At 52.1% G+C, this 19,757-nt stretch overlaps 1 protein-coding gene across 1 annotated transcript; it reads left to right on the forward strand.

Moving 5' to 3' along the window:
* Window positions 1-13,610: 13,610 nt before the first annotated feature.
* Window positions 13,611-14,957, forward strand: IUM83_12769 (uncharacterized protein; the record flags this gene model as incomplete). The annotated part of the gene is made up of 3 exons (XM_067937413.1): window positions 13,611-13,790; window positions 14,008-14,572; window positions 14,635-14,957. The coding sequence occupies 3 exons, from the start codon at window positions 13,611-13,613 to the stop codon at window positions 14,955-14,957; spliced, it is 1,068 nt and encodes a 355-aa protein (XP_067788090.1).
* Window positions 14,958-19,757: the final 4,800 nt, after the last annotated feature.

A 19,757-nucleotide genomic window follows, 5' to 3' on the forward strand; every position in this document is an offset into this window, starting at 1 on the left:
GTATTCGAGAGAGCACACTACGCGTTGCGCACGCGATTGTTGAATCCAACGGCAGCTTCCAGAACATGTCCTGGAAGACCTCTATAAATTAATGTCCTCCTGAATCCGTAAAAGATGTGTAGCAGATCCAAGAGGATAACGGAAGCCTTTGTTACTCCACTGGAACTTGCTTTTGGATCAAGGATGACGTGATTACCGTTGAGGTTTCATTAAGTACGCATATTTGCTCCCAAACGGCCAACTTAGTCCACCTTCTAAAGTTATCTAATAGGGGGTATCATAATCGACTGAAATACCTCAGATTTGAGTTGAATCTGGCGAGCAAATCCGCTTCAAACCGTCGGTGCATTTCGCTGCCGCGAAATCCATCAGCTTCGGGGCTAGTGGATTTGGAATGCCTTGGGTATTTGGGTCACAACGACACGCGTCGATTGGAGGACAGTGAGACAAGCGTCGAAGGAGGAGTGCTTTGCCTCGCCACTCGCCCCGGGAGGCGCGGCAGTCGGATCGCCAGGTCCAGTATGCGTTCTATCTCTACTCAGGCGAAGAAGATGCAGCAGAGACAGCCATCGCAGCGTTACTGTCGGTTGATACAAATAGGCGTCTCTCGTTTCGCTTTGGAAGCCCTCACGCCGACCAACGCTTTGCTGCACTGATGGCCCCCAGCAGCAAAGGCTTTCGCCAGCTCACGAGAATATCAAAGCAGCCCCTCTGCGCTCTACACAACTACATCTACGACAATCCGGTATTCTATTCGATATCACGGCATGCTCATCACGCACAACAATCTGTATGCTGGTAGCGAGCAGTTGTTTTGACTAGACTTGGTGAAAACGGTAATGGCGCTAGCGTTGGACAACTGCATCGATATTTTGGCATTACTGTCGGCTCTGTCGTGGCGTACACGAGCAGCGTGTTGGTCGCGTTGAACGACGTTCGCATCCAGTGGTTAGAGTTGCCGTCGCGTAGTAGACGACGGGAAATTTCGGCGGTGATGGCGGCGGAAGGAATCCTGGTTGTGTGGGCTTTGTTGATGGGACAGCAATACTACATTCCCAGCGGTCTGCTATTGACGGTAGCAGCCCCTTCGACAGGAAAAAAGTAAGCAGAAGCGATACCTCATCGATAGTAAGTTTTTATCTAACGTATTGACTGTGGTGACATTAACCCTTTGCAAACAGATACTCCGTAGTGATGCGGATAATGACAAACGAATCGTAACTCTACACTATGGTTGTCTGGGATCCTGTGCAGACTCTTGAGGCGAGGTCGATTAAACCTTGATCGCTCAGGGGGTGTTTGTATAGCGTAGCCCAGGAAAATACTGGGAGTCAACAGAGGAAGAATAAACCCAGAGTACCGCAAAGCAAACCCTGAATTTCACTCCTCCTTGCTTAGCGTGAGTACCTTGCGTAATCCCTGTCGGCTCGTTTGTCTTCGACGGAACGGCACTTCACCGGAGTTGTAAATGTAGCCTTTGAAGAAGCGCTGAAGTGCACGTCTAATCCAGAACGCGTCCTCGATGCTGAAGGCAAACCCAGAATTTCAGATCACCCAAACCCAGAATATCGCAAATTGAGGATCCAGTATTTCCCTTCCACTCTGGGTTATCCTTGGAACTCAGAATTCACCTTCCCCAAGTGCTCTCCTAGCCCGATAACCAACAAATACAGAGTATACAACACTGCAACTAGCCGTCACTTATTCTTTTGGACCCTCGGACGGTGGGTCACTCACACACTAGGCTCACTCGAGACTGAAGTCCAGGCGCCTAGCTCGCCTGAATACTCGCCAATACGCGCACTACCCTCAATTAAGAGGGAAAATGCATTCACTATCAGTTAACCTCCCCGTCACACGCAGCAGTCAATACAATATCCTGGAGGCGTCTACTTAGCACTCCAGAACACAATCGGGAACATGAAATGGGCTACCACGAGCAAAGCAAGTGACCCAACTAGGATATGAAATAGATGAATTACCCCAAGAAGCACAAGGCATCTCTGGTCACACCTAACTGGAGTTAGAGTAGGTAGAGCTCACACTGACGACTCGTCCTTGAAGTCGATGAGTCCTTAATGTCCCGCGGTAGTAGTCTCGGGTCCTCCGGATTTCCGTCGGCAGGTTTGGCAGAAGTCCTTGCGCGTTACAGGAAAAAATGAACTCTGTTTTGGTTATCGACTACACTATCACTTCTCTCTTCTGCACTCTTCTTCGGGCAAATGTCTTCGGTTCACTATGCTTCGGGTCGAATATCTTGGCTTCAGTATACCTTGGGTTCAGCGGTCCTGACTAGTGACGACTTCAATCTTCGCACCCTCGTCGTGGATTAACAAATGACTTGGTTTCACCACGAAGCGAGTCCGTTGTCTTGGTTTCAGTATAGTGTGATTACTCCCCTTCATCGCTTCGAAAAAGTCGAGTCGACAGCTCTTGGTGGATTCTCGACGGTTCTTCAAGTCACACATCACTTGATTGCAAACTGGCCTCAATCTGGCTCCAAACATGCATTCACACTCAGGATTCCACTTGGTATCCTGGGTGATTCTTGAAGTATTGGCGTAACTTGGTGAATCTTGGATGTCGGCTTGGGGGATATTTGGTTTAGTATAGAGCGTCTGGATTCACGGTCTAATCCCAGGATTCCATCTTGAAATCCTGGGGCGCTTGTCTTCACACAAGTGAATCTTGGGTTTCCGTGGTGCACTCTGGGTACAAACTCTTCTTCATCGCAGACTAGCGTGTATCTCCACAAACATCAACTTGTACGGCTTCCTGCGCGTGATCGTGGTGGTGATAGTGGGTGTTTCTTGGTACTTGATCCATCTTGTCGCTCTGGACCACAGCAAGACGCAGGTGTACTCTGGGATACGTTCTCCAGAGACACTTTCCGCCAGCCTTTAGGCACTCGGCGTAAGGGAAAGTCCGGTGGCTGGACTGAGTGCACTGTTGAATCCTGGGTGTGCACGCCCAGGATTTCATATTTCCAGATTGTTGGGCCCATCTGCGGTCAGGCGCAGCATTCTTTTCACAAGAACACGCTGCTTCCCTGTCGCCACTCATGTCACACGGGTACGGCAGTGCCGCATCTTCTCTCTCCGCCATTCACACCTCACCACAGACTCCAAGTCAAACCAGTGACGGCATGTCGTCAGCGAAAATCTGGGGCCGCTCTGTGGTACTCTGCCGTCCTTAAACGCATGGGTATCTACCGTCAGGCTGACGACGTTTTTTTTTCGCGCGGCGATTATTTACTGACGGACTCAGCTTATCCGTCGCTATTCAATGTGCTACCAGCGTACAATCGTTTACCGGCCGAATCGCCCGGACAACGCTGAGTTCAACTATTGTTTAGCGAAGCCCCGGGTCAGAAACGAACATACAATTGGAGTACTGAAGTCACGCCGGCTTCATTGGGCGAAATCCGTAACCAATCAAGGTCAAAAGTTGAGGTGGACGTGTTGATCGAATGGATGCTAGATTGCTGTGTGCTGCGCAACATGCTTGCAAAACTCAGAGACGCTTGGAATCGCACGGTACTTGACGAAGATATTGACAACAGCTGGTACGATCCAACCGAAAGGGAGCTGCGAGATTATATCCGTGAGCAAGTGAAACCAATTACCTTGCAGACTCATCGTCTTAGACAAGGATAGTGCCATGTTAATGCAGATCAGTCGCGCAACGCACTGCGTGTTTAAACTAGTCTTATAGTAAATCTAGGAAGGCTTTAGCTTCCTCCGCTGTACGTTCCTTTTTAATCAGCGAGCTTAGAACTTGAAGCTGTTGTTTTTCCATCGCGACTCGAGTTTCCATACGCTCTGTCTCCCATTTTTCCTTCTCAAGGCCACCGCTCTTGTTCTATTGCTTGTTTGGCTGTGGCAATATTAATGCAATATTCGTGACAAGATTGACAGCGAGGCATGGAATCAAGAAGATTGAGCAAATACTCTTGCTCGATGGAGTCTCATGCAGCCTGAATAGCTACCACAAGCTCCTCCGCGGTGTGGTACTGCCGTCCGTGGGCTTACACCCGATCTGCTATAGCCGGCAACACGTTCTCGATAGTGTTACAATCGGGGGATTGGGTTGGCCACACCATAGTGCCGACCTCCATTTCCTGCATGAAGTGCGTGGATTCACGAGTCGTGTGAATCGACGCATTATTATGCTGGAATAGGATGTCAACACTGTGGTTAGCGTGCGCAAACGATAGTATATACTCGAATACTGTGTAAATGCAGTTGGTACCAGAATTCTGGCGTCCCCGCAAGAATGCCAACTTGCTCTTGCCCTCCGCGCTGGGCGTGCCCACACTACGGCACTCTTACCGCCGTTTGGCGCCGTACGTAGGATTGCGCCGGGCGGTGCATGTCGCGCCAGTAGAACTTGAACCCATCAGGGCCATCATGGTTAAACAATCGTCCGAAAAAATAGTATATTGCGATATTCCTATGCACATGACGGGTTGGCAACATCACTAAAATAAATAAATAGATAAATAAATAAAGCGTATCAGGGTGTCGTATATGGGTTTCGGCTTAGTTCATTCTTGTCACCTTGTGGGCAGCCGTGACGGGGAGCGCGCGGACCATCTTGGTGTACACCAAGCGATCCACACCCTGCAAAACCCGCTGCATCGTTCGCACGGAAGCCTTGAGCCAGAGCTGCGTCTTGAGCTCCGTTGCGAAGTGGTCGCCGCTTGCCACCGCCGCTTTCGGTCGCCGGTCCGCGCTCTGTCTTGATCGCTGTACGCACACAGGTGAGTGAGCGGCGTGTCCTCCTTGCAATATCGCGAAACGATACGCCGCCGTCGTACAGGTCGATAATCCACCAGTACTCGTTACTGGTCAGGGTCTTGCCGCAGCCCATTCGGAAATGAGCACTGCCAAGGCGAAGCGCTGTCTCCACAGGCCTTTCACAGCAACACGTATCGACCTTCCATTACGCTATGATAGGACAACCACTCTTTCAATATGGAAGTTTGTATGGGACCGCATAAAACGTGTATTGAAGAATATAATAACTTATCGTACCGTACTTAATGCAGTTTATAACAAAATCTAGTTAATTTGTACAAATCATCGGACCACGTATCGAATATAGTGAGACCGAGTCAAACGTGATATCCAGAGCTCTGATTGGTCCGACCCTGGGGACGGATGGCACGAGCGAGCGCGGCGAGCCTTCCCTGCGGTTTGACAGTCTGTGTGCAGAGCACGCGGATGCAAACCAAGGACCAAGCAGTGGTCTGCCTAGCATGCGGAGGCGAGATGCAGTGGGTTTAGGGTTCTGGCCCAGTGGGCGTAGCGAGCCTTTAGGGTTTTTTGGGATCGCGCGGAGCCCGTAGCTGGGTGATATTTTATGGGTAACACCCCTCCTTTCGTCCCGACTACGTTTAGGGTTGGGGGTCCGAGGGTCCGATAGCTGTAGATATGGATTTTTTTTTCAGGATAAGGGTGTGGTACTTCAACTTGATATTGCCGCCGAAACGTACAGTTTGTATAGCAACACCGTCACGCAGCTCCTAATTCGTAGTAGAAGCGGAGATATCGGATAAAATGTGCCCCGAAAATGGGGGTTCTACGGATTTGGCGGGCAGTGCACATTCAAAACGCTCTGCATCACTAGTCCAGCGTTCTCGGTCAAATGCCAGGTGTTGGTTTTCGACTGTAAACAACAAAATACAGTTAGAGAGTAAAAACCGAGGAGTCCAATCAACCAAATATGTATAACTCGCCAGCTATCTTTATATTCGCTGCCATTTTTAGAGTCCTGTAAGTGCATTTCGTGGCGCATTTGAGCTTGAGGTTGATGAAGAAGCGTTCAGTGTCGGGAACTCTAGCGTGCGAGATGCTGAAGTGGCTTGGTAATTGGCGCTGCTAGAGATCAGTTTAATCGGGGGTGGCTTCCTTTTTGGTGGTGTCTGAGAGCGTGGAGAGATACTCGCGTTACCAGTGGAAGTAAGACCACCTGTAGCACCACCGCCACTGTCGCTTGCTGCAGCCGCGACAGCGGTACTTAACGCGACACTTGCAAGAATAGGGCGCGTCCGAGGGGAGTCTTCGTAATCTTGCGTGGGTGAAGCTTCCATGGGAAGGGTATACTGCACTTGAGGGAGCGATACTGTAGGTTGCTCAGCGTGGGCACCCAGAGCAGCTGACGATGACACAGCGATGCCATCATCGCTGCTAAAATACTGGCTAAAGTCTTCCTTGTCGTCTTTTGCTGCCGCCACCTCCGCCATCGTGGTGGTGCCAAAGATAATGAGAGGGGATACGTTGGCATTCGTGCTGAATAGCGCATCCAGCTTGGCGTATCAAGGGCTCGTTTTCTCCAACTTCTGAGGCATCGTGGATACACCTGCAGCTTCACCTTATGGCGTGATACCGGCTCCGGTTAACGCCTCGCACTACTTTGCCTTCATGTAGCAAGTCTTGTAAGTCTGGAAACGGTCCTTCATCCGCTGACTTGACAAATCAAACATTCCTTTGCTTCTTTCCCACCGCGGCCTCCTTCGCCACGCCGAAACACTTCTCGAAGTTGGGTGGGTGCTCGAGCCACAGGATTAGCGCGAGGAAGGCATCTTTCCTGAGGTGCTCTATCGGCATGATCGCTGAGGGAGAAATCTAACACTGACTCTATAGTCCAACCAAATCCGCCGACCACACAACCACGAATCACGTATGATTTCGTAGGCGGATTTGGCGAAGTGCCTGGTGAAATCCGGCGGATTCACAAATACAAGGAGGTAGATTCTGACACTCCCTAATTATCATTTTTAACCCGAAACCGCTACTCTGTGTCTTTATTTGATTTAAATTATATTCGTGGACTCGAATATAATTAACTCAAGGCAAAGCTAAATCTTACGCTTCTCCATACACGTAGCGCACTTGTAAGCCGTAGCCGTGAGCCAATGTTGGCCCACTACAGTCAAGCATCACACCCATCTTCAGCTTCCTGTTCACCGCGGCATTGCGCTTGGTCACCGCATGATACTGCTCCACCGGGTTGGTGGTGGTGGCCATCCCGGGCGGAGTGTGGTATATTTGTCAGTGCACGAAGCGCCCCGTAAGCCACGTGTTGGTGACGTAAGTAGTAAAAGCTGCCAGTCCTGGCCACTTGGCCCAGTCGGCTAGAACTTGCGTTTTTACCTTCTCGTACTTTTCGTCGTCAATCGTAAAGTGGAGATCGTGTAGATCCCGGCGAGACGTACGCACCAGCTTTCTTCATGCTGCAATGAGGGGTAAGGTGGCGAACAGGGCAGGCGTTAGCTTCTCGCTGGAGGGGCGAATAATAGAGTGGCTCGCAGCAACAGACATTCCAGCTACCTTTGTTCAAACAGGCTGAATGTCGAAAAAATAAGCATTTGAATGGGCTTCAGCTTCATTGGTGTTGAAGGGGGCTTTTGGGTGGGCATTACATGCAATACGATGGTTTAGTTTTTTGTGAGTGACGGCAATTCAATCTGAGTGGTGGTATTGTAGCGTGGGCGCTGCAGTACTGTTCAAACATTGTGTAACGAGGGAGGACGTCGTTTCCATTGAGCCCTGGGGATACGTTAGTTTGCTATCGGTCAGAAGCGACCTTATATTCCGATTTGCTTACAGGATAAAAACGCCGCGGCGGAGATGCCCTAGGGTAATCTAAAGTTAGGACGATATCTGCGCGAGTTACTAAATAGCACCGGAAAACAGTTAAGGATAAATGAAATCGGGAGCACTGGGCAGAAAAAGCCGAGCACATGACGTTAGTGCCTGTGCAAAATACACCAATAATATCTTTGCAGGGCTCCTCGAAACAGTTGCCGATAAGCCTACGAGGAAGACGGAACTATGTATTGAGACTGCCGAAACCGAGCACTTCTGATCCCCCCCCTTCGATTGAAAAGCTGCGGTTTGTGTCAGTTAACCCCCGCACCCAGCACGCCATCCTCGCCATCGCATCATTCAGCTTGTTGTACGCACGAACGATGCGCTATCCGTCTTGTGGCGGCTTGACACAGACCGTCGGAGCACTGTGCGGGGACTTCGATTCCCGCACTTGTCCTGCTTTGCGATGACTCTCAAAGAAGTCGTCGATCGCCTTCGCTTGATATCGCGGCAGTGGCCACTGCCGCGTGACGCAGTACTTTGTGCCCAGTACGAGATCAATCTCGTACTGAGTGCCCTTATCCTGCGGAAGCTCCGCAGGAATTTTTTTTCCGGGAGTACGTCCATGTATTCCCGCAGTAATTCGTACAAGGCACTCGACTTCAGCGAGTCCCAGCCTTGTTCCTCGAAGCGCTCTCGCTTCGTCTTAGCACCGAGAGAATCCTCACTCTCAGTGGTACTTCCCATGAGCAGCTGCCTCAGCTCCTCACGCTCGCTCTTCGTTTTTTTTGCTGTCCAAAAACACGCAGACCTGCTCGATGCGTCCATCGTGCAGTAGCGCATAAAGCGCTCCCAGTTCACGACTGGAAGTGAAGTCAACTCCGACGCCTTCGGAGGTGGATTAGCGAGCTCCATCTCCCGATACTGGAACCTAGTATCGGTACGCGTCAAGCCGTTCAGCGTTTCGACGTCCGGCTTCTCCGCCTCAGTGTCTGCCTGGCCGACAGTTCTTGCAGCGTTTCCCGCGTGCGCCGTCTTCTTGTTTTGCGAATCCCAGCACCGAACGGTGGCTTTTCTGACCCAGGCCCGGCCGTGGACAGTTGTTCGCCGGCGGACCCTGTCCGCGGGCGCGCGGTATCAAGCCCGGCTTGACCGCATTTTCCTTCGTGCAGCCAGGCTGCACGGTAATGTGTCCCTTCGCCGGCAGACCCTGTCTGCGGGCGCGCGATATCAAGCCCGGCTTGATCGCATGGCGCTTCGTCGTGCAGCCCGGCTGCACGACAGCATGCAAATTGCGTCAGTGCGGTACGTTTGCAACCGTCCGCACTGTTTGCAGCGTCAACTCCCGGAGTTGACACGCCTTCGTCACCTCGACGCCATTCATTGGCGGAGCCCCTCATGACCGAGGGTGCGTCGGCTCCCGGAGCCGACGCGTCGTTGTCGACCTGACCGCTTCGGGTCAGGGATTGTCCCTTACACGCTTGAACGTGGGTGTTGGTTCCCGGAACCAACACATCTTTTTCTTCCGACGTCGGCAGCATTGCCGACGTGGGTCTCACTTGTGCGCGTCCTCGCGCACTTCCTGGGCACTCCGGGACAGCAGCATAAAGCGCTGTCTCGACTGGCAAGCCGCGCGCACCTGCTGGTGCGTGTGCTGCGGTAACAGGGCCATCGCTCTCCGTTCCGCTGTCGCGACCGAAGCGCACGAGCGTGCACTTCTTCCAGTCTATTACCGGATCATGCCGTGCAAGCCACGGCATGCCCATAACAACGTCAAACTTATCGTCCAGGTCCAGGACGATAAAGTGTTCGACAAACACTTGTTGTTTGTACGAGAAGCGCACGTTCACGACCCGCTTCTCGGTCTTCACGATGGCACCTGTTGCCAGTCGCACTTCCAGAAGACTTCGGGGTGCATGTACTTCCTCGAAGTCAAGTCTCGGCAGGCTTCGAAGTCGAACAAAGGTGTTCTGTCCGACGCGCCTGAATCTACCAATGCTCGAAGAGAGTCACTTGCTCTGTTCGAGTAAACCTTCAAGATGACTAGGTTGGGCCTGTCATCTTGCTTCTTGCAGCGAGAATTAATCTCACTGGGGGCTGCAGTCCTCAGTGTTGCGTGCCCGATGTAGGCACGCGTGGCTACATTACCAGTAGGGCGACCTGCGCCTACTGGATGTTCGCGTTTTTTGTTGGTCCGCGGCCGCCTCCATTGGACATGGGAGCTGTGCACCTCCGTGAAAAGTGACCTCTCCTTCCGCAACGAAAGCATCGCACATTGCCTCCTTGCTGCTGGTAACCAGCAGTTGTTGCGTTCGAGAGGTCCATTGGTTCCGGACCTCCCGTCCTCGCTACCGGGCGCGGTTGCGGCCTCGGTGCGTTCGCATAGAGTTTAGTCTGCCGCAGGGTAAGTTCTTCTTGCATAACAACAGTGATTGCAGCCTCAAGAGAAGGATGTGCATCGGCTATCGAGTGGTGAACAGCTCCATTCAGCTGTCCAACTACCCGCTTCCCCTGATTGACGACTCGCTAATTGGATTTGAGGGCGCTCTGTGGTACTCTCGGAAGAGGCAGGTCTTCTCTCAATCCCTTTATGAACGTGATGACCTTAGGCGCCTCGTCAATCGGGTTGGTCACGATGTTCGAGACCAAGTACCGCGCACGCTGCGCGTAAGCATGGACGTCATGCTTACCCTGCTGAAGATCGAGGAACTCCGCCCTTGACCGGAACTCGGGGGCTTAAACGCTTGTCTGAGCTCCTCTTTGAGTACTTCGTACGTGCGGAAGCAAGTAGGATCGGAGAGTCGGCACCCGTACGCCCAACCCCTTGCGCGTCCACAAAGACACGAAATGGCAAATGCGACCTTTGACAACGGGTCGACGATGCGTCGAGCCGCTATGACTGTGCCGAGTTCGACAAGCCATTGGAGGAGAGGTTCGCCGTCTCTTCCCACGTAATTGCTTACGCTCAATTTCAATGATGGAGTTCGCGGTGGCGTCCCTGACGACGCCGTCACTGAGGAAGCAGCATCACGATCCTCCTTCATGATTAATCCCAGAGCAACACCATGTTGCTCCGTCGGCGATAGCGTACGCAGCATCGTGGCTACCACCGCCTCCCCAATGACTATTGACAGCGCTGCCAAAGGTTGTCCCACTCTGGGTGAGACAGGTGGGGGCAGTCAGCGTGTGCAACATGCGTTGGAGGCGCGTTGGAGCTCTCCATGGGCACCTCCGTGCTCATGTGGTTCTAGGCTCCGCGTTCGTACTCCTCGTACGAACGTCAAGCAGTCGGTCGTTGGACGGACTACAAAGTGCTACCAGGGGTAGTGGGTCTAACTTGACTCACTACTTTTGCTTACACGTTGCGCTACGTGTATGAGGAAGCGTAAGTACTTAGTAATTACTTGAGTTAATTATATTTGAATACACAAATATAATTTGAATCAGATAAGACCCCAAGTGACTTAGATTAGGTAAAATGAGAACTGTATTGTTTGTAAATTGATCTTCCTTCTAAAACTGCTCAAACTGTTTATCATCTATGTAAGGGGTTGACCGCGGATGGCTGTCAGAGCCCCACCAATATGCATGTCTCTGATTGGTAGAAAGATGCTGATTTCTACCAATAGGATCTTTGGGTAGGTGTGGACCACTCATTGTGGTGGCCCACTTCAATGTAGCCATTGGTGTAACTTCCACCAAGGTGAGGAAGTATCCAAATTTCTAACAGACACCTTATATATTAGAACCACAAGTGGCTTGCAGCCACTTGTGCGTGTAACCGAGTTATACGTGAAGAGCCTTTTCAATGCAAAAATCTTACCTATTTGCCTGTGAAGAACAAACCCACCAGGTGACGTGATATTGTCGCCTCCGAGACAGAGACCTTGAATTGGTCCATGACCATACTTCGGTGCGTGCTGAGCGTGTGTGTGCAGCACTCGCCCAGCCACAGCTCTAAAGTTGCCTTGATTTCAGGCATGACTTTGGTGGCCCGCGCGCCCCACGAGGAAGGTCCTCGATGCGTCCGGTGCTCACGAAGCGCTCCACCGTAGAACGGAGGAAGTCGTTGTGACGGGTGAAAGTCTGCGAGCCTCTACCTGAATGGTAGGCGTCGAGGACGTGGCGACGCACCTCAGGCGTGTGGCTCTTCGCAGCGGGTGTGGAGGTGGGCTGGGGGGACACCTGCTGGATCTGGAGGAATATTGAAGAGTGAGAAGCAAAGCAGCCCCGTATTGGCCCCCACCACCAAGCACCGCTGCATTTTGACATGCGCGCGAATACCACACGCGCAGGAAATAGATTACTCGAAAGTGCACTGTACGACCTCAGATTGAGTGAATGTTAGCCAGCCTTGATTGTCAAGTTTGAAGTTGCACTTCCTAATTTGGGTTTCCTGTGCGCAGGCCGGGTTCGACTTGTGCAGATAATAACATGATTGGGGTGTAATCAGGTGTTTCAGCTGCAAAATAGCAATTTAACCGTAAACATGAAAGTCGAACAGAAATATGCGCAAGGAGCCTACATTTTAGTCCAGTCATTTCAATCTCCTTCACATCTCATCTTGCACAGTGGGGAACAAACATGACTGCATCAGACAAGAAGAAGAATCGCTCTTGGACCTGGACAGAGGAGAACCAACTCCTTCAGTACTATTTTTAGCGAGGTACTGCTTGTGGTAATAGCAGTAGCTGTAGCGGGCCACCTTGAATTCTCTGCGACATGAAAGTGATAGCACAAGTCGTCGTCGTCACTACCGTCTATTGCAGTTTTGCAAACACTACTCCCTGGAGGATTTATACCTCTCTTTAATAAAACAGGTTAGTATATATGATGAGATTTAAGCCACCAGAACCCACACACCAGGCTTGAGCCTTGCTCTGGTGGGGATGCCTGTGGCTTAACGGGGTCTACCAAATAATGTACGGTATACTATTCCATTAGTGTGCCATCAATGCACCACGGTATATAATTCGGCAGGGTATTATAGGACTGGTAATAGTTTACGCGGTAAATGTAGGCATTGATGGAGTGGTGTAGCAGGTACATGGCCATGCACACAGGTCTAGTTCAAGCCCCGCAGCAAATAGCCCTCAGGGGGAGGGGGAAGTCCTTTTACATCTAAGCCAAATCAGTCGACCTCATCACCAGCTCACCGAAGCGTGGATGTCCACCAGGACCAGGAACGCGGTACTACAGAGCAGGAGCATTGATGATAGTGTCCTTGTTTTTACAATAGTAGCGAATGTGAGCATCAGAGACGTTCCAGCCTAGCTCGCCTTGAAAATGTTAAACGGCACGCGCTGGAACACCACCTCCAGCTCTTTCAAATCCACTTGATCACCTCCCTCTTCTCGGAGCACGCTAGAGCTACCGAATTTAGACCCTAACTTCAGTATATACGGTCAAATAATGTGAATATTTGGTGACCCACATAGAGCCAGTTTGAGTGATCCAGGTTGAAGTTCAGACACGGAAAAATAAAATACCTTACCGAGGGGAGTGCCTGAGTTTTTCGAAATATAGTGAGGGGCCAGTTTCGAAGTGACTGGCATTCGTCGATCCTCCATTTTGGCAGCAAGAGCGAGGAGGAAGAGCTGCTGCTCAACGGGTACGTTTTTCTACTGAAACATAGCTTGCGGCACTATTAACAGTTGACTTCGTTCCAGGTGGACACGACTGAGCTACCCATGTATCCTGACCACGGCAAAGTCACGCATGCGCAGCCGGACAGCGCCGAGATGGCTCGGATTCGCATCCGCGAGAACCAACGGCGGATTCGTAACGACACGCGCGCAGCTTTCGCAACAGCCCCGGTCTTCGAAGTGCAGAATCCTGCTTTGCTGGAAGCCCACCGTGCTCAGAAGGTTGCCCAAGCTCGCAAGGAAAAGCAAAGCCACGCTCGGGAAGCATCGGCTGACTCGCACGGCTGCTGCTATGCTGCAATAAGAGTTTTAGGAAGAATCGGGTGGAGGGCGACGTACGGATCGATGGGAAGGCCGCGCATTGGCCCAGATGTTTGGTAAAGGGGCTGGCGACGGAGAAGACAGTGCGCTCGACGAGGTCATTTCAGCTTTCGACGAGGCAGACGCAGAGCCCTCGCCTGCCAACAACGACGACTCTGACTTCGACGAAGGCAAGGATTCGAGGCAAGAGGAGGAAGGAAGCTCTGTCAGCTCGGGCGAGGAAGCTACGGTGGGTCGGACGACGACGGAGCGGACGACGACGAGACGCAGGCTGCCAGCGCCAATGATGAGGACGATAGCGAGGTGGGTGGCGACGACGACGACGGCGAAGAAGACGGAAGTGAGGACGGGAAAGAAAGCGGCTCGGAAGATGAAGAAAACAATTGCGTTAATACCGACACTATGTTTCGTGGTGCACCAAACGTTCACCGAAAAGTGTACCAAAGATCAAGCGAGGCGCACAGCCCTCCGTACCCATTTTCTTCGGCGGCTTCCCGTTTACCTTTGAATCCTGGGACGCGTTTTACGAAGCGTTTGAACACTTCCAACGCGAGAGCTTCCAGCAATTCTCCAAGCGCACCAGCACTTCGGTAGCACTCCGGAACAAGCAGATCGAAAGCTCTGCTGAGGCTCTAAAACGAGCTGGCAAGAGGTCTAGGAAACCCAAGCCGCTAGTGCCAGAGCACTGGATTTTCTATTCGAACACGTTGAAGTGTACGCACGGCCAGAAATACCAACCACGCAGCATGGGGAAGCGCAAGCACGCCAAAGTCCGGGGAACGAAGTGCAGTGCCACCATGAACGCACACGTATCGATCACCTCCAGCGGGACTTGGGAGCTGAGAGTGTCGGCCTCCGGAAACCACAACCACGTCCTGAACGAGCATCTCAGGGAGAACTACGCTGAAAACAGGACCATCAAGGACCCCCAGCTAAAGAGCGATGTGACAGTGCTGCTCAAAGCTGGAGCAAGCGCGAAGGGAATGCTACAATATCTACGGGATCGCACGGGTATTCATATCTGTTTTGTGTATTTTCGGTGGAATCTCATTTTTCTGTGTGATTTTGGTGAGGTAGGCAAGAAGACCAAGATTTGAGACGTGCACAACATGGTGCAGGAACACAAAGCCACGGAGAAGGCCTCACGGACGCGGAACGCGCGCTTTCCGTGCTGGACGAGTTCTGCACCCAGAATGGCGGAAACGCCGCTAACGTGCTTGTTGATAATGACACGAATGTTGCCCGCGTCGTGACGTTCCAGACTGGAAAGATGAAGCGGCTGTTCAAGGATTTCCCCGAAGTGGTGTTAGTGGACTCCACCCACAACACCAACGCAAACCGTTACAAGCTGTCCAGTTTCATGGTTCACGGCGTGTTCGGAAAGGTATGTGTGTAGTAGTTAAGGTGTGAGTTCGATTGAGTATTAATATATGCTACTCCTTTTAATATATAGGGTCAGTATGTTCATCATGCCCTTGTCGAAAGCGAACACAAAGTGAACCTACGACGGGTGATTGAAAATTTCAAACAGAATAACCCGGAATGGAGTCACATTCGCGTCTTCATGACCGACAAAGCGGTGCATGAAAGAGATGTGTTGCGTGAGGAGTTCCCAGATGCAACGCAACTGCTCTGTCAGCGGCATGTCATCACATGGCTGAAGAAACAGGCCGCACGTCTCGCAGGTTCTGTGAAGAAGGACGTGAAAGGATTTTAGGGCTGATGGTCTACGCAAAAGCACAATAGGAGTATGACGACGCGAAGGGCGCCATGTTGGAAACGTTGGGCGGGTCTGCGAGTCACCCTTTGTACCACACATTCATGGAGAATTAGGACAACACAGAAGACGAGTGGGTTTCGTTCAAGCGTGAAAACGCCCCCCACTTGACCAACAACACCAACAACCGCATTGAATCGAAGTGGGGGAACATTAAAGACGTGATGAAGGATACGTTTACGATTGACTAACTACTGTCAACGCTGATCACCCTACAGGAGTACGCGGAGGAGGAGTACATAGCAGAATATTATCGCGTTGGTGGGCGACCAAGTGACTTTTGTGAAGATGTGCAGCTTGCTTCCCTGTCACTCCATTAGCAAGTTTGCCTTCAATTGGGTTGCCGAGCAGTACGCACTGGCAACGGGCGTAAGTGCGGATTACGCCGTGGAGCTTGGAACCCCCGGCAAGGCATCAGTGAAGAGTCCAAGGCCAGGAAACGTGTATGAAGTCAACACTATGGTATGTTTGGCGTACGTTTGGTGCAATTTGGTATATTTGGTGTGAATACTAACTCTTGCATACCGTTATATTTAATGTGTTACAGCGAAGTCAATGCACGTGCATGTTCATGAACACTTGTTTACTTCCGTGTCGACACGTATGTACGGAACAAGTGCAACTACGAAACAGTGGTACCACCAATGCGGGCATTTTCGACGAGGTGGATTGTCCACAGTCCAGTGAACAACATTGCTGAAGGTGACGTTTGTTCCGGCGGGTTGAAGCAGACGACGTGCCCCCACTGTCAAAATCGGTACCCGTGTCCTGTTCAGAGATGTACATTGAGACGAAGGCGTTAGCTGAGAAGATCGTCGACAGGATGGCGCTGCAATCGACACCGACGTACCGGGTGGCATTCAGGTGGCTCAAAGACTTTTATGGGGTGCTGAACTCTGGAAACGTGGTGAACTTCTCGCAGCAGGATGCGCCTTCCTTCCCAGGGCTCTCGCAGGTCTCTTCAGTCGGTACGGCGCGGCTCTCTCAGATGTCGTTTGCAGATGAGGTGTCGGTAGGTAGTACCCAAGTTGGGGCTACAACCACGGCCCAAGACGAAGATGGCGGCGATGCAGAGATAACCATCGACGTTGTGGATAAAGCCCCAACGAGCACGATCCCCGCGATCCCCACATACCAAAAGACGCTTTGGTGCCGAATGCTACAGCGGCTTCTACTGATGGCGACACTGAGACTGCGGGCAAGATCCGCCCGCTGTCACAACTTCTTAAGAAAGAAGCTGTGTGGAATTGGACACCCAATTGCCAAAAGACACTCCAGGCAGTCAAGCGGGGCTTGTCTGAGGCGCCAATCTTGGCAGTGGCTGACCAAGATCGCCCATTTCACGTAGTGTGTAACACATCCGACTTCGCGATCGGATGCGCGTTGATGCAGCACGATCACGAGGGCCGTGATCGTGTCGTCTACTACCAATCGCGTCAGCTGAAGCCAGCTGAGCGCAACTATCCGGTGCATGACAAGGAACTCCTTGCCATGAAATACGCACTCGCAAAGTTCCGAGTGTATTTGCTTGGAAGTAGACCATTTGTGATCTACACCGACCATGCATCACTGCGCCCTGCAGTGAAGTCACCACACATATCACAAAGAATGGCGAGATGGCTCTCATTCTTTGCGGAGTATAACTTCCGGGTCAAACACAAATCCGGAAGATTGAATGTAGTGGCCGACGCGTTATCACGTCGACCGGACTACGCAGAAGCGGCTGACGTCAATGCCATTGACGTCATGCGATCAAGCAAACCCACATCGTCTCTGTTGGACGATATGAAGGCCGCGTACGCGCACGACGCGGACACGAAACTCTTGCTGGCCTATGGCACAGCGCCTTCTGACAAGTCCCGTCAGAAGCTGCCCAAGCACCTTCATGCACGTGCACACCGCTTTCGAGTGCACGACGGAATACTGCTTTATAATGCAGTCGACGAAAACGCGGATCGCGTTGTCGTACCGAATGACCATGACCTGCGACTCAGGATCATGTACGAGTATCATGATGCCCCGAATGCGGGACATCTCGGACGTGAGAAGACATACGTCTATCTCACGCGCGACTTCTACTGGCACCACCAGTATAAATGGGTGCGCAAGTACATCCGTTCTTGCGAGGTATGCCAGCGCGTAAAGCCTGCGCCATTCGCACAGGCTCCGTTACAATCACTACCGACTCCGTCGGAGTGTTGGAAGTCCATGTCTTTGGACTTCATCTTTGCTCTTCCCCCGGACAGCGGAGGGAATACCGGTGTTGTGGTCTTCGTCGACCGCTTCAGCAAGATGACACATCTTGCTGTGGTGCCGACAGAGGTGACCGCGAAGCAGACGGCCCGTCTGCTCGTCGACATGGTGTTCAAACACCATGGCATGCCGTCCGACATCGTGTCGGACAGAGACCCGCGCTTCACAGCGCACCTGTGACAAGAAGTGTTTACACTTCTTGGGAGTCAACTTTCCATGTCGACTGCGGATCACCCGCAGACGGACGGTCAATCCGAGCGCGTGAACCGTGTGCTCGTCGACATTCTGAAGAGCTACGCTCACTCGTTCCAATACTGGAGCGAGTGTTTGTCGATGGCGGAATTCGCCATCAACAACTCGGTGCATGCCTCGACCGGGTATACACCGTTCTACGTGAATGCCACGCGGCATCCACGTCTACCGAGTTTACTCGGAGTGATGGCTCCCACTTTAAGTGGGGGAGGATCAACGGCTGCAATACAGCAGCCGCAGAAAACCGCTGACACTTGCACAGTGTCAGCTGCAACAACCAACAAACCACATGAGTCTGCGCAGGGCGCAGACTCCTCCTCCAACAAGGACAAAGACCACGGGTCTGCGCAGGCCGGGCCTCTTGCGTAGAGCGAGCTGAACGAGTTTAGCTCGGATGCGATTGACTTCATCAATAACAGCCGAGCCGTAATTCGGTTTGGCTAGGACACGATTGTAGCTTCTGTGGATAGAGAGAAGCTGAACGCCGATAATATTGGCAGGGGCAACACAAATGAATTCAAAGTGGATTCATTGGTTTTGTTATCTACTCAGAATCTGCCTAAACATGCGGTTTCGGATTGGGGAGCAAGTAAGCTTGCTCCGCGTTTCATCGGGCCATTCACGGTGATGGCACGCCACGGTAACGCATACACGCTAGACATACCGTCTAGCATGCGCCTCCATCCGACCTTTACGTCGGACGGCTGAAGCCATACCTGCAGCACGAGCCATCTAGCTCGGCGGACCCGAAGAGACAGACTCGACAGGGGAAACCCTCTCCAGCGCGTAGTCGCGCTGGAGCAGTTCATACAGTCGGGCCTACAGCCCGACCGGCGCGTTCAAGGCGGTCTGGGAGACCGCCACAGCTGGGACACGATGGTACAGAGCGGCAATCTCCGCGCTCTGAAAGTACTCCACGACCGTCACCTGGTCGTGGAGCGACACGAGAGGAAGGTCAACACGGCGTTGACCATCGGGGCGAGTTTCCACCACCTCCGCCACCGCTGTGAGACGCACGCGGAGAAATTCGCTGGATCGTCCAGCGAATTGTTGATCATAGGAAAACAATCCGAGGTCCGGATTGTTTTCGCATTCGCTGGAGAGGTTTCCCTCCCCAACGCGACACGTGGGAACCACGGAACGTCCTGATGGAAGACGTTCCGGACATGGTGAAGGAGTACGAAGCCCAACACGCACTACCAGCAAGAAGGTAGTGCGAGCGCTGTAGTAATCCACAACGCCTGACGACTCGCGTGCTAAATAATAAGCACGGAGACCATTGAAGCTTTCAGGTATACATATAGTATACCTGTTGTCGTCGCGGTTGCTAATACGCACCGCCACCTGGACGAAGAGTGCGCACGGCGCACGGTCACCAACCTCCACCGCAACAGCGTGGAGTTGCTTGCCTCGCTTCGAGGAGGACTCGAAGTACTTTGGCGCTTGCTTGCCCGATCACGGTAAGCAACATAAATTCGCTTAGAGGTGTCGACGCACCGACGCGGTCGACATCGAAGAATCGTACACAGACACTGCGTTGTCTGTTCCCGTGGTAGCGGCGCACTTTGCCCTGCCGCGCATGGTACTCAGCAACAGAGAGCTTACACTCTGTTGCAATGGCCTTCTTCAGCTTGGTCATGCTCATTGCGGATGAGCACGGAAACCCCCAGCACAAACAATTGACGAGCAGTCAATATTAATTGACGTGTCGAGACCGACACGTCTAAGCTTAACGGGGGGATGGTGTAACGGGGTTACACACACAAGCGACAACTGTCACTTGTGCATGACAACGGTCACAAGTGAAAACAGTCACTTGTGCATGACAATTGTCAATTATGGTTTAACAGATAAATATCTGTTAAAGGTTGTGTAAGTCACACCAATGGATACATTGAAGTGGGCCACCACAAT

This window comes from Phytophthora cinnamomi (assembly GCF_018691715.1).
Source record: "Phytophthora cinnamomi strain GKB4 chromosome Unknown Contig55, whole genome shotgun sequence".
Lineage (NCBI taxonomy): Eukaryota > Oomycota > Peronosporomycetes > Peronosporales > Peronosporaceae > Phytophthora > Phytophthora cinnamomi.